This window comes from Marasmius oreades, chromosome 1 (genome assembly GCF_018924745.1).
Source record: "Marasmius oreades isolate 03SP1 chromosome 1, whole genome shotgun sequence".
Lineage (NCBI taxonomy): Eukaryota > Fungi > Basidiomycota > Agaricomycetes > Agaricales > Marasmiaceae > Marasmius > Marasmius oreades.
Window position 1 is genome coordinate 1,942,891 of NC_057323.1, and position 14,197 is coordinate 1,957,087.

Below are 14,197 nucleotides of genomic sequence, written 5' to 3' on the forward strand. Positions count from 1 at the left end.
ATCCCGTATATTGCCCTGAAAGCGGGATCTCTCACATGAGCGAGATCAATCCACATCTAGTAGGACAGTATCCACAGATCCTACGTTTTCCATCATGATGGCATTCAGAACGGAACCTCCCGTTTGCAATCAGCGACAAACTTGCGCCCTCCATCGGGAATTGCAGCACTTTTGCGTTGCACAGAGAAATCATTCGCAGAAGGTATCATTGTAAGGATGGACCATAAAGGTATTCTACTTTTATCTGCAGGACTTCACAAGTACTCACTATTGGGTTTATATGTCAACCTTCAATCATATCAGCGCGCTGGGAATCACCTTTGCGATCCGTGATCCGTGTCCTGAATTGTTGTCCATCGTTGAACCATGCTGTGACGCTGGATACAAGTCGTCAGTATGATGAGGCTTCAACGTACCAACGCCAACCTTGTCTTGGTCCTCAATTTCTTCTCGAATAAACCTGTCAAACGCTGCTAAGGCATGCTCTCGTTCCTCTGCTTTTCCAATACCTATGCCTTCCTCGAGCCCTTGATTCTTTCCGTATTTCATTCCCTCATTCCAGCCGTTAATCCGTCCTTGCTCAAACCCAGCGCCCCTCCCTTCATCGTAGCCTCTTTGGTACCCCTTCTGCCAAATACTGTCCCGCTTTTGGCTGAACTCCTTTATCATACCGTCTTTCAGACCCTCCTCCCGCCCTTTGGCTCTAGCCTCGTGCATCCTAAGGGCACTCTCAGCTTTTCGAACGTCCTCCTTTGCCTGTCGGGCTAACCTCTTGGCTTCAATCTTCCCCAGTTCCTCACAATTCCCTCGTTCTTCAGCCCGTCTCAACGCCTGCTCTAATCTCAAAAGTTCCGATTGTCGCACCTCTAGTTGTTCGCGTGATCTCATCAATTCTACAGCCAACTTTTCTGTTGCCTCTTCTGCTGTAGTGACATCTGCAAGAGCTTCTCTCAAGCGTACTTCTGCATATTCAGCTCGTGAAAGTGCTTCATCTGCCCTTTGAATCTCGTAGTCAAGGGAATCGCTTCGTGCCTTTACCAACTGCCATTCTTCAAACCCTTCAAATGCCACACAAAGTTGCTGTCGGCGGTCACGGTCTGATCGGAAGCCCGACGATATTCCGGAGCACTTGCGTGGGGGTGAGCCTGTCTTTTGGGGGGCGTCCCGTGGGCCTTCTCCCAGGATTTTAGCGAGGATCGACGAGAAGGAAGGGTTATCATTGGGGACATCTTCATAGTCTACTGGTCTGTTGTGGACTTGCGTATCGATTATTCTGTGGCCCCATGGTGATGGCTTCCGACTCACCTATCGTCCATTTTGGGTGCAACGTATTCCGAAGGCATTCTTATAGAGTGAGGACGACTGGGAATCTGTCTTTATTGGCTCTTATATAGAAAGGAATATCTTGGGTCGAGAGCATAACACGTTTTCATCGCATGGAAAGTCCAAGCCTGAACGCCTCAAGCTCAAGGGCGGCGCGCCGCACGCGGGAGTGTCCCTTCCTATTGCGGAAACGCTTTCTCCACTGCCACCCTCCATTTCCGGGGACGGCGGAAATCATGATCAGTGTCAATATTTGTTATTCGATGCTGCTTCAAGTCAAGTCAAAGGCTTCGTTTCTATTCGCAGCTATCTCTATTACTCTTCGGTCGAATTAGCGTCAATTCGAAAGGCCTCGATGGCGGATCTAGAGACTGGGAGGTGTGAGGTATAAAAATTCGTCTAACTTTTACACCTGGCCAGCAGACCCAGTGGCCGACCATGGCAAGCTTCCGTACTGGTACTGCTGCACTACTTCTGGGCCTCTGCTGCCTTGGAACTTTGGCATCGCCTCTGACTCTGACCGCTCGTGGAATTCGACATGCCTCAGCCCAAGATATAGAAGCACTGGCCCCATTTACCCAGTTTGCGCGCGCAGCCTATTGCCCCAAACATAAGCTGCATGGATGGAACTGTGGCGGTTTGTTTCCTTCACTGGGAACCTGCAGCATTCGACTATCATTGAATTCCGATCTTAGAGGCTTGTGCTGCCATTCCTGATTTCAAGCCAACCTTGGTGGACGGGGATGGAAATCTTGTCCAAGATTGTGAGTTCACGCACACCACTCGGGAAATTCTCGTCAACCGACGTCAAACCAGATTTCGTCGGTTTTTGGCCTGAAAAATTAGCTGTCGTCGTTACACATCAAGGAACCGATCCTACCAAGATGTAAGTTCATTTTATGTCATTTAAACAACGTACGCCCAGCGGTGCCCACAATCACTGGCCAGGTTTGCGCTCATGACCGACCTCAATATCGTCAAAGGACCTCTCCAGTCGGCGTTGTTTCCAGGAGTCCCATCCAATGTTCGCGTTCACTACGGTTTTCAACTTGAACATGCGAAGACTGCCAAACAAATCAAGGAAGAGGTGTTGAAGCTCATGGAAACGCACAACGTGTCTGAGATTTACACCGTTCGTTACATCCCTCAGTATCATCTCGCTCCATTGAGTTACCCCGTTTTTAGGTTGGTCACTCTCTTGGAGGGGCCTTGGCTCTTCTTGATGGCCTATTTCTTACGCTTCAAATTCCCTATGCGTCAATTAAGACCGTCATCTACGGCGCCCCTCGTAAGTAATTCATCGGCTGTTGATTGACCACGTACACACACGAAATACGATACACTAGGCGTTGGCAACGAAGCCTTTGCGCGTTTCATCGATCAAATGGTGAGATCAGTTTGTTTAGAAGGGGTTCAGCACTAACATACTCGTACGATAGGTCCCGGACTTGACTCGTGTAAATAACCAGAGAGGTAAGAATACGGTCATAGTCGATCGGGAGTTGGCGTACCAATGGCCACTAGATCCGATTCCAGTCCTTCCACCGAGATGGCCTCTGGGGTTTAAGCACCCCGAAGGTGAGTTGCATCTCACCGGGTCAGGTTCTGCTGTTTACTGCGATGGTATGCTACCATTCGTTCGACTCACGGCAATTTTATTGCCTAACTTCTTTGTCTTTTCTTGTAGGCGAAGACAATGATCTCGACGTCGCGTGCCAGGACAGAACCGTACACGAACCCATCATACTTACGGGCAACCTATTCGATCATGTAAAGTGGTTTCACCAGTATGGAGGGTTTTGATTTTTAACTCATTTTGGAACAATCAGCTGGGTCCCTATGAGGGAATACGCATCGGAACGATATTCTGCAATTGATTTCCGATTCGGTTGTCCTGTTCTCCGTGTTTCTTGAAGCCTTTCAGTCTCATTTCGAGTATGAAAGCCATCTTACTCGTATGTTGATTCTGTATTATACCAAACTCCCTGATATCCTCAAATTCTTGAGGAGAATTGAACCAAGATTCTCTTCATCTGTGTATATGTATTGTGGTTCCACAATCCATGTCCAAAGTTGAAAAATAGATCATCGAACGGTTTCCGCCCTTCATTGACCATGACCATCCTCCCACTTCTGTTGCCAATCCGCAAGCCTCTCCATCAAATCCGCCCACTGACTCTCATTTTCAATCGCCTTTAACCAAGCCTCAGATTCACCTTTGGCAATGACTCGTCCCCACGCTCTTTTTAACAAAGACGATCTCTTTCGCGCATCTCTCCGCCACTGCTCTACGAACTTCTTTCCATCGTCAGGGAGCTTCTTTCGCTCCTTCAAGTAGTCAACGAGTTCATCTTGATAGTCCTGGGCTTCTTGGTCTCCGCCCACCATCTTGTGTCCGACTACATACGGATCGTAACCTAAACCTTGAAGCCGATTTTCTCGATAGACGAGGTCTTCCATCATTTTGTGGCGCGGCGGAAGGATGGATGGGTCAGCCAAAGCATGAGCGAGTAGCAATGATTGTGCGATATCCGAGGGACAATTTGCAATCAAGACAGGTAGACCGATGAATGAAAGCGCGGTGGGAGGTAGGTTGGGTGAAAGACTGAAGATATGTCGGTAGAGAGGGAAGATATATCTCAGATTTGTAACGAGCGAAGAAGCGGTCGAACAATTTGCCTGTGTCCTCGGTGACGTTAGGAGTTCTGGGACAACGTTAGAGTTGGCTGGGGCACGAGTGAGGAAGGGGACTAGATAGTTGTAGCCGGTAGCGGCGATAACTGCATCCACGGACTCGAGGGAGGAGCCATCAGTGAAGAGGATGGAAGACGCATTAAAATGATCAATAATAGGCTTTACTGTAACATTTGCTCCAGGTGGTGGTTCGGAACCTTCTTTAAGTGATTGGTAGGTCTGTTGTTGCCTCGTATTGTAAACGATACCCTGATTCTGACCAATCGGTGACTCACCTTTTTAGAGAGAGGCCCTACTTGTAGCACAGCGTCGCGACCACTGGCACCACTACCAACAACGACGACCGTCATGTTCTGGTAATGTTCAGGACTTCGGTAAAATATGGAGTGGATCAATTCTCGTTTGAAACCGCCCGAGGGTGAGTTGGCTAGCCAATCCTCTGTACCATTCCACCTTGGTAGACGAGGATAGTGATTATGCCCGTTCGCAACGATGAGGTGGTCAAACTTCCTCCGAATCACCTCCTGAATTTCACCTTCAACTGTATGATGAATCTCGACGTCCCACTGACCGTCTGTGCTATTCCCAAGCCACCCAGCGGCGTGAACAGTGTGATTGAGGTAGATAAAGCCCGATAGGTTGTGATGGGAAGTGTAGTCGACATGGTATTGCTCTACGTATTCATGTCCTGGAAAAAGAGGTGTTTTCGGGGGAAACGGAAAACCTGGATATGTCATCGTTGGATGAGGTGTGTTAGTTATGAGTCGCGGATACAAAGGTGATTCCGGCAGATATGATGGGTTGGGAGGATTGGGGTCCGGAAGCCATATTCCACCAACATTTCGACGTTGTTCATACAGGGCGATATCCCAGCCTGAACATATATTCCCAGGCAAATCCAGAATAGTCTTTAGGATCCCGAGTCCAGCACTTCCTGCGCCAATAATTGCCACCGCCTTGGAGGGAGCATTAGAAACAGATGATGATGCGGAGAGTGGATACTGGTTATCCCCGGAAAACCTGCGATTAGGCACACCAAGGGCTTGACAAAACAGTAAGATGGTGAAGACGAATTGTCTATGGTGAACCATACCAGAGCAGATTTCTGTGGGTTCTGAATCCCACAGCTATCCATTTATGAGTCTACATGCTTGAAGAGCTCTTCCATCAGTGATGTACGTGACTAAACTGGGGTCACGTCGAATCGCTGACAATGGTGGTAATATGGCGCAATTCCGGGCAACAACCAAGTGTTTTATAACCGTATTTCGCAGAATCGCTTCTTGAATAAGCCAACAGTAAGCGGGAGTTCGGAGAACTTCAAAATTGACGCACCATTTAGGTATAACTAATCGAGTTTCCCACGCCAAATATTGATCCATAACTGGCGGGAACTCCAAGAGCAGATAATCATGAAGTTCCTTGCCATGAAAATAAAAAATAAAACAAAGGACCAACAATTCCTACATCGACGTTACAGCACGAATGCATCAGAACCTCTAGCCCATTGTCAATCGTCATCCTCCTCGACGTCTCCGAACTCAAACATCCCAAGTCTCTCCCTCTTAGCTTCCAGCACCGACTGCTGGAGCTTCTTCAACAGCTGCGGGTACGATCCAATATACTTGCACCCTTTCCGATCAATCATGGCGACACCTTCACGAAGTAGGTCCGCATTGATGCATGAAAGAGAGTCTTGAGCGGTGTTGGTATCCGAAGGATCAATGAGACGAAGATGAAGAAGGCTGCTTTCTCTATGATCAACGTTTGCTATCTAATTCAGATGGGTGAGATATTTGTGGTGGTAAAGGACGCCCGCGAGTACTCACCAGCTTGCGACCTTCGCAGAGTGACCTGAATCGACCAATAGCTTCAGGAAAGTAATCGCTTTCAGAATCGACGAGTTTGATGAAGCTCAATCTCGCGTCATGCGCTTGACCTGGAAGTAGCCGGAATTTAGGATCAAGAGGTCGTATCTGTGAAAATGGGACTGTTTCTTGGTTTCCGTAGTCAATGAAGGTGAGCTCTGCCTCCTGCAAATATGGGAGGTGAATAACATTCAATTGGAAGAACTCAAGGGCATACCTTTTTGAGAGGTGACGAACGACGGATTTTAGCGCGGTACCATGACCCATCAGAAAACTTCGCCGAAACGAGTTCGCCCCCCTTCGGAACGAAACCGGCGGGTGTTGTCACGGACCCAGAGTGGTGTAGGGCGAAGTCTCGCATAAGTTTTTCCAACGAAGCAATTCCTAGATTACAAACCGGAACAGTGGTGAGTGAAGGAGGGCGTACGACAAATGTATACCTACCCTCTGTGTTCAGTAATTGAACAGAGAACACAAAACCATTCTTAGTACGAACATCGCTAACGATAACATCGAGGTACTCCTGCTTGAGAGGGCCGGTCTCGTCAGCTACGTCCGCTTGTGTTGCAGCAATCTCAGCCTCCTCATCGTAGTCCTTCCACAACTGTGCAAGAAGTCAGTTGGTTCAACAGGTATCTGGAACAAACTTACGTTAATTTTGGCGCTTTTGGCTGCTGCCTGGAAAAACGTTTTAGCTTCAACCAACTGGATAAAGTCAATGATCCAACCTCCGCGTCGTAGAGTTGTTTGGCCCAGGGTAGTCCATCTGCAGAATACGAGTGGACACTGGCGAGTCCCTCTTGCACGAGTGCGATTGCGGCATTCTCAGTCTTGTTGAGGTATAACGCCCCGATGAAGCCTCCAGATTTATCTACGGTTTGGACTTCAAACTCTACGTCTCTTTGCATATATCGTCGGACGGCGAAATCCAACGCTTCTTGACCGTAAGGCTCGGACTTTTCAGATGCATTTCTTGCCGTCCGAGGGGCCCGGATACCTGCCAGGCGCAAATATGAGTCAATCCTGTTTCAACAAGAACGAGGACATAGTATCACCGCCAAGAACCAGAGTTAATGTTTGATTGTCTTTTGGTAAGTATAATCTGTACGGTTGGAATGAGAAGAGGTAGATCGAGAACAATGTTTAACCCACTTGAATCGAGATCCAGCGGCCACATACTCTACAACTGCAGGTAATCTTCCAAGCCGTTTGAAGCCGTTTGCAAATTGGGTGGCACGGGAGGCAGTCTGGGAAGGTGTCAGTAGTCATAGAGTGAAAACATAATGGTGCGAACTTCTGAGATATTGAGCGGTTGCTTTGGCGGAGGTAACTCTTTCCCAGAATGTATTCCTCGAGCCGCCGCAACCGCTCTAAGGGGAAGATCAGTTTTTTTCCACGATACGGTTCGCAGGAACTGGGGCAACTTACGCTTGTTCAGCAGCCATCAACTTATCATAATCCGGTGAACGGTCTTCATCGTCGCGTTTGTGGCGGACTACCCCTGCCAGACCTTTCTCTATGAGCTGCTCTGCAATGTTGCTAAGGTGGGTTGATTAGCTCTTCGTGGGACTAGAAACTCGAAACAACGCCCACGTGTTACCCCCACCAAACCTAACTGTGGCACACTCCCTCTCTTCAAATTCCCCCTCCTTTGGCCGGACAAAATCGACGTTGACCTTGACACTTTTACCGATGAGTTTCTTTCGTAAAAATTCCCTGGCCTCTTGTGCATAGAAAGCTTGCTTGGGGTCTGAAAGCCTACGCGATGTAAGTGAACACGTCGTGTTTCAATTGCAAAGAATCATTGTACTTCGGTCCTCTTGTGGAGCTAAGCTGCAATCGTCGCTCCCTGCCTGAATCCTTCTCAACTACTGATATTTGGTCACCACTCCAGATACGAACGACCTGTGCCTCGAACGTTCGGTTCCCGTTCAGAGATGCTCCAGGTTTGGAAACGGAGGGAGCCGGCACACTTGCATATAGGCACGCGCGCTTCTCTTTCGCCGACTTTTCAGCAACTCGAAGTCGTTCCATATTTCCACCGGCAGCCAGCATTCCTGCATGCCAGTCAACGACACGAGCCAAGCCCGCAGCGACCAGGAACTCGGCAATATTTCCAGCAGGATGCAATACTGTTAGAGTGGCTCAGAGGCTTCTCGTTACTGAGTAAGTAGGACACACCATTTCCGATGAGGACACTTGCGGTGGCAGGGGCATTGTTGTTGGCCGCAGACTGGAACGGAGTTACCGTCGAGGTTGGAAGCGAGAGTATCTCCACCTTAACAGAACGCTGTAAAAGACGAGATTCTGTGAAGAACTTGGCCTGTCCAACAAAAGATGTATTAATATTGCAACTAAACAATTACATGATAGAATGGTAACGTAACCCACTTCTTCACCCCATGGTTCCGCCGTTTCTCCCTGCTTAGAGGAGGCTTTAGCAGAACGGACGCCAGCCAATGCTATATTAACCATTTGTTGGTCTCCTTCGGGCAAAAGCAGGCGAACTCTCAGAGTTGATCCGTCACGGACTTGCTCCACGATTGCTTCAGAGGATTTCGTCAAATACATTAAACATTCCGGACTAGTTTGAGACGGACACACCATCAATAGTTTTCCCTTTCCACTCAGTCAAAAACGCCTGCGAATCGACGGGCATGTTGTGATGAACGACCCGTGCCTTACAAAGGTCCTCAATTGGGTAACTGGAAACAGGAACGTTCGACAGACATATAACTTACCTTGGGTCCATGTGGATTCCAGCATCCTTTTCCGCTCGATTTGGCTTCGTCTTCTAGTTCACGTTTCCGGTTGTCCTCTTCGGTTGGTTCTCTTTTTGACTCCTTCAATTTGGCCCAGCCATTCTTAAGAAGTTCCGTAGCGAGGTCTACCCCACCAATCTCGCCGTTGCCTATATCCCTAGGAACATCGTCGTTTGAAGGTAACGAATGAGTGGAAACGAAAGATATCTCCTTTCCGACAGCTAGCGCCCTAAGGAATTCGCGGGATTCGAAAGCCCATGCCTAATTATATCGCGGTAAGGACACTTATTCGATCCAAAGAACTAGATGCTCACTTCGTCGTCCCTGGTCGAGGATCCCATTCTGGGGGCACTGATATCTGCCAAATGCAGCACCCTTATTATCATTATCTTCAGGACGACGCGTATACAGATCACAGCTCCGGAACACACCTTTCTTTGGGAGCCTGTCCTTGAGGACCCGGACGACCACGAAGAACTAGAGAGTCGCCAGAAATGACACCTGATTGTGGTATAAATGTATAAGCTGGTGTTGGCGTTGTAGACGACGCAAGAATTACTTTTGACAATCTGGATGAAATGAAAAATGAGTAATAACTAATGAGTGAGTGGTGAAGGGCACTACAGCTTTCATGGACATAGTCGACAATCTTGGGATGATATGTAGGGATGGAAATGAGCGTGTCTTTGTGTCTTTACTTCCGGGGCCCAACTTTTTCGCCAAAGACGCAATTCCCCACGGTATGCGTCCCTGACACGTATGTAGTACAGTACTTATAAAGTTCAGTAACGTTCTCAATCCGTCGTTCACAAAAAAAGATCAGCTTGAAACCGTTTACTGATACTGGGTTGTTCGTGCTATCTCGCTATAATCACAATCACAATCTCTGTCTATGTAACCACGCATCGAGAAGAGCGACCGGCCTATCCGAAAAATTGCAGACCTTTGTGAACCGCGAGTGATAGAATTCGGATGTCGTAAGACCAGGAAGACTGTGACTCGAAACGACAACCACACCGGACGACACAAGTCTCCGAGTCCCAGCAGGCAGTTCGAAGGCGTTGGCTGCTTCAAATAAGGAAAGAAGCTGTCGCTCCAAAACACACGAGGAAGTATGGCCGTAGGTGTCAGCCAACGTATCGAATCTTGATTGCTCCTGAGCGATTACGGGCTTCCAAAGCTAATAATTAGGACCATTTAGCCTGATGTACGTCAATCGGGCGTTAATGCCTACCTTTTAGCTCTTCAGCCTCTTCTCGTTGTTCATAGTCAAGGACCAAGCGCTTCAATTGTTGTTGTTCAACTTTGTCTTGCAGTTGGGCGCTACGGGTGTGAATAGCCAACGCCGATTCGGAGGGAACGGCAAGCTGTCGAGTCTGTAGTTCGGTGAGCGATCGCCAAACACCATGGATAATGTGGCCAAAATACCTGTTGTTTATTCCCTTTCTTCGTCACGACTGTGAAAGTCATCACGTCTTTCTTATTCGAACTTCTGGAGTCGTCTTGTTCTTCCACCCTCTTCTTTCGAGCAGTTGGAGGTAAGATGGCTGAATCCCATAGAACGAGTGCAGTCTTTTTGTCAACTTTCCTTGCTTCGTTGGAGGTGTCGGTAACAAGCTTCGCAAGCTCTTTAGCGAATTCTGCGTCTGCCTCTTCAGAGGGACCGAGGTTTTCTTGACTCGACGATAAGACAATTCTTTCTTCCGGAGAGTTGGGCCTATCGTTGACCTAGCCAAAGATATCAACCTCGCTTAATTGACGAAATAAAGGAATCGAGGCTTACAATCACGTTGTCTTGATCCTCCACCTCATCTTCCTCTTCATCTTCCCGTTCATCATTCTCCCTTCTTTCATCTTCACCGCCGCTTTCTTCTCCACTGTCCTCACCATCAGTAACTGTAAAGAATATGATTACTCGCGGGAAACTCAAAGTTAAACATTCGCCTTACTTTCGACATTCTGGAATGTTGAATTCATCATTTCGTCCACTGCAAGCACCGCCTCTTCGATGGTCTTGACAAGTTGAAATTTGGACCTCACTGCCTGCAGATGTCATGAGATTCCATTCAACGAAAATTAAGAAGGGTCCTTGCCTCTAGTGAATCAGAGAGCATGAAATCCACATCCATCGGAAGTTCGTCTTTGCAATGCACGTAATACTAAGATACCACGATCAATGCACGTTGACAAGGAGTAATCAAGCCACCAACTTGAAAAAAGACCAAGAAGTTATCCAGTTTCTTCTTCTGAGTCCCGTGATCAAAGCACATGCCACACGTGTCTAACAGTGCGCAGACAAGGCGAACGCGGAAGAAATCGTCAGGCATGTCCAGAGTGCATGCTTGGTGTGGTAGAGGTCGACCATCCGCTGGAAGTGTACAATATCAGGTAACACTCAGTAGGTTAGTAAATGTACACTCACGATGTCCAAAGGTCACCATTGACCACAGAGTATCGAATATGATCCCGGAACTCAGAAGTCGATAGATGTATAGCTCGCCCAGGTATTTTATGGTGGCCATTCTTCGCTGATTTGTGCTATAAACGTTCTGCTCCAAACCTCGTCGTACATCTTCCAAGACCTGATCGACGACGGCCACCGAAAAGGATGGGTGGTATCTTTGTAGATCGTATGTCAGCATAGCCATCAAGCTGATGTTGCTGAATTTGAGCTTCCAAGGTTTTGTGAAGAGTTTGAAAAGGACATTGCGAACGTTGGCGTCATCCCAATCTAGCTTTCGAATGAGCTTGAACACCTTGTCTATGGTTTTCTTGGCAAGTACATCGAAGATAAGATGGCGTATGAAAAATTCCATAGGTGTTCGTTCCTTGTCTTGTCGAGGTGCTCGTTCAGGAGGATTACACTGAGTATAATTTAGGCACGTCCTTTCAGTGCAGATAGCTTACAGACCTGATAATATGCATTCTCCAGTAAGAGAAGCTGTCTCTGATCAAAGTGTTGCATGCTTTGTTTTCGTCGCATCAATTCTAACTATAAAGGTTTAGGTGCTGTAAACGACGAAACTTGGATCTGCTCTCACCATGGTCCCAAATCGTTCTCGTGTGTCTTCGCTTCTCAGTAGAAATCTTCCGCAACCTTCCAATAGGAGGGCTAAATTTTCTACGTTATTACCAGAGAAGTCGTCCAAGCACACTTTGAACATGTGAAGGATGACATGAGTAGGGACAACACGGAATTTCGTCAAGTTGGAAATGAACATGATATTCTGGGGATACTCGAGAGATTAGGGACGAGAAAACAAAGGTGGAACAGCCGGCCCACCTTCAGTCTGGTCTCCGCAAGGTCTTTCATAACGTTCTTCTTTCTCTGCAAATACCTGAACTCGTCGTCTAGCTATTGTAAACATGATGAGAGTGCGCCTGTGCACCAAATGTAAAACACGTACAGTTCCGACAAGCTCGGTACCAATGTCCGGCATGTACTTATTAAGAGTAGCGACCAACCGAGAATAATGTGGCAAAAGGTCTGTTCTATTCTTCGGTATTTGGGCTAGGAACTATAGAAAAGGTATTTAACGTTTCCAGTATTTAATGCGATGGTTACGTACCTTCACAAGTCTCTTTCGCGCCGCTTTGGAATTTAGAAATGCGAAGTCGATAGCAGCTTGGTCGATCAAAGCACGATTGGTCGCATCGGGCAGTCTGGCCAAGAGTGCGGAAAGGAGTTGTGAAGGACCCTGAGGTGCAAGATGAGGTGACAGAGGTGGAGTCGTTGCTTTGGGGGTTCCCGGAACAGGGGTTGGAGCACTATAATGGAATGACGAGATGTGAGTTGGTAAGGGAAATAACGGACAGTACTGACTCGTCTGTGATATCGTCGGCTGCTGCTTCGGGAGTAAGAACATTGTCGTTTAGTTTCTCCAACTCCTCCTCTAGTTTCCTGAATTCTTCTTTTTCTTGTTCTAGCCTCTTCTGGGTCTGCTCTTCGTCCTCCTCCTTTGGTTTCTCTTCCTCATCAATACCAAGAACGCTCTTAGGAACGAAATCTTTCAAATCCTGAACTTCCTCGAAGAATTTTCTTTCCTCTTCATCTTCCCACTTCCTGTCGGCGGATAAGAACTGGTCGCCATCTTCGCCTCCCAAAATGCTGCCACTGTTGAGACCAATTTGTATAGAGTCGGCCTTCCGGGACAAGGTGGGTAATTGAGGTAAAGGCAAGCAGAGGAGTTCAGAAAGACTAGTGGAAAACCTTGAAAAAAGACCGGTAAAGATGGATTAAAGACGTACTGTTGACAATTTGCTAGCAATTTTTCATAACTTTTAGTCATCTTCTCATACGCCTGTTGCCTGTCTTCGAAGATTTCTCCGGACTTGATATAGGCTTCATGATTACGTCGATCTTGTTCTTGCAAACGCTGTGTCCTAGAGTGAGTAAATGCGCATAGTTGAACTAGATGTCACCCGATTACCGTATGCTCAATCAACAATTTTTTGCACACGTTATCAAAATACCCTTCACACATCCGCTTGAACCTATCGCGCGTATCCTTCTCTATTAATTGATCCACTTCATTTTGAAGAGAGGGAAACCCGGCCAAAGCAGAAGGCTCTTCTGCTTGCGAGAAAGACAAGGAGCCCGGTTCTGAAGTTATCGATATCTGTTTTGAGGGAGCGGTGGGGGCGATACCAAGGAAGGGCAACGAATAAGCCTTGAGAAAGGAGGATAATAGTGGCAGGGAGGAGAGACTGGGGTCGTTAGAGAGCTGTTGACTTCGTTAATGCACTTCCCAGACGTGCGCGATTGAGTGGCGAACCATTTCCTTCAAAACCTTCATAATCCATTCGCCACCACTTCGCCCAGGACCATCTCTGATCACTCCTACCAGCGCCAATTCAGAACATATTCGCAGGATGGGACGCTGCCGGGTAACCCGAGAGGAATCTTCTTTTTCCCTCTGTTCTGCGGTCAATGACTGCAGGGATGCTCTTGATGGAACACTAAGGGCATTTGCGAGTGAAGTGACTAGAGCAGGTGTAAAGGATTTTGGAAATCGTTGATGTAAGTGAGAAATGGCCTATTGCACGGTAAGATCTCGATGTCGTACGAAAGCATAATATTGTGACATACTTCAACGGCGCTCCATACGTCCTTCTCCGTTTTACATTTGACAATTCCATCCATGACGGCCCCTACAATTTCCTCGACGTACTTCTCAAGTGACAGCGTATCGATATCCTTGAGTATTTGGTCACGGTTATCAGCTGCCATTGACTGACGCATCCGCTTGATGAGTGCAGTATGTCGTTTCAGTGAAGAATCAAGCTTAGAGGACTCTAAGGTTCCAGATTAAAATCAATTCGCGTACAAGGTATGAGGAAATGTGTCACAGCCCACCTGGGGAAGATGGGTATTCATTGAGTCCCTTGAGCGCGAGCCGTTTGTCATGTCGGGTATTCTCGTCCTCTATCTTGCTGTTGACCGTAGAACCATTGGTCTCGACGATGGTCATCGTAGTAGTCGACAAATAATGATCGTCTCGGTGCCCGGGTCGCGTCCGTTTTTGGTATCGTTACCTAAGCTTCTTCGGA

At 47.6% G+C, this 14,197-nt stretch overlaps 5 protein-coding genes across 6 annotated transcripts; 1 reads left to right on the forward strand and 4 right to left on the reverse strand.

Annotated features, from left to right (window-relative positions):
* Positions 1 to 254: 254 nt before the first annotated feature.
* E1B28_000577 (uncharacterized protein) lies at positions 255 to 888 on the reverse strand (the record flags this gene model as incomplete). Its single annotated transcript, XM_043146429.1, has 3 exons — positions 255 to 267; positions 319 to 377; positions 427 to 888. The coding sequence occupies 3 exons, from the start codon at positions 886 to 888 to the stop codon at positions 255 to 257; spliced, it is 534 nt and encodes a 177-aa protein (XP_043015131.1).
* Positions 889 to 1,761: 873 nt separating this feature from the next.
* E1B28_000578 (uncharacterized protein) lies at positions 1,762 to 3,126 on the forward strand (the record flags this gene model as incomplete). The annotated part of the gene is made up of 8 exons (XM_043146430.1): positions 1,762 to 1,960; positions 2,019 to 2,087; positions 2,140 to 2,209; positions 2,272 to 2,455; positions 2,509 to 2,611; positions 2,670 to 2,710; positions 2,763 to 2,946; positions 3,011 to 3,126. 8 exons carry the CDS (start codon positions 1,762 to 1,764, stop codon positions 3,124 to 3,126), a joined length of 966 nt encoding a protein of 321 aa, XP_043015132.1.
* A 303-nt stretch (positions 3,127 to 3,429) lies between these two features.
* E1B28_000579 (uncharacterized protein) lies at positions 3,430 to 4,754 on the reverse strand (the record flags this gene model as incomplete). Its single annotated transcript, XM_043146431.1, has 2 exons — positions 3,430 to 4,236; positions 4,293 to 4,754. The coding sequence occupies 2 exons, from the start codon at positions 4,752 to 4,754 to the stop codon at positions 3,430 to 3,432; spliced, it is 1,269 nt and encodes a 422-aa protein (XP_043015133.1).
* Positions 4,755 to 5,527: 773 nt separating this feature from the next.
* On the reverse strand, positions 5,528 to 9,286 carry E1B28_000580 (uncharacterized protein; the record flags this gene model as incomplete). Its single annotated transcript, XM_043146432.1, has 20 exons — positions 5,528 to 5,791; positions 5,847 to 6,050; positions 6,103 to 6,269; positions 6,330 to 6,489; positions 6,537 to 6,563; positions 6,614 to 6,882; positions 6,941 to 6,987; positions 7,038 to 7,132; positions 7,180 to 7,255; positions 7,314 to 7,424; positions 7,479 to 7,643; positions 7,696 to 8,017; positions 8,067 to 8,208; positions 8,277 to 8,431; positions 8,490 to 8,565; positions 8,627 to 8,908; positions 8,962 to 9,022; positions 9,079 to 9,148; positions 9,207 to 9,216; positions 9,269 to 9,286. The coding sequence occupies 20 exons, from the start codon at positions 9,284 to 9,286 to the stop codon at positions 5,528 to 5,530; spliced, it is 2,721 nt and encodes a 906-aa protein (XP_043015134.1).
* Positions 9,287 to 9,445: 159 nt separating this feature from the next.
* On the reverse strand, positions 9,446 to 14,142 carry E1B28_000581 (uncharacterized protein). Of its 2 annotated transcripts, XM_043146433.1 has the most exons (19): positions 14,004 to 14,142; positions 13,737 to 13,942; positions 13,423 to 13,683; positions 13,078 to 13,371; positions 12,896 to 13,023; positions 12,471 to 12,845; positions 12,217 to 12,415; positions 12,055 to 12,165; positions 11,931 to 12,002; positions 11,689 to 11,874; positions 11,559 to 11,639; positions 11,070 to 11,511; positions 10,858 to 11,015; positions 10,741 to 10,806; positions 10,597 to 10,690; positions 10,431 to 10,543; positions 10,076 to 10,375; positions 9,882 to 10,023; positions 9,446 to 9,827 (listed from the first exon to the last, which is right to left on the reverse strand). In XM_043146433.1, the coding sequence occupies exons 1-19, from the start codon at positions 14,116 to 14,118 to the stop codon at positions 9,775 to 9,777; spliced, it is 3,396 nt and encodes a 1,131-aa protein (XP_043015135.1). In that variant the 5' UTR covers positions 14,119 to 14,142; the 3' UTR covers positions 9,446 to 9,774. The 2 variants fall into 2 exon arrangements, with proteins under 2 accessions (XP_043015135.1, XP_043015136.1); XM_043146434.1 differs by having other exon boundaries at positions 13,078 to 13,683.
* Between the last annotated feature and the right edge of the window lie 55 nt (positions 14,143 to 14,197).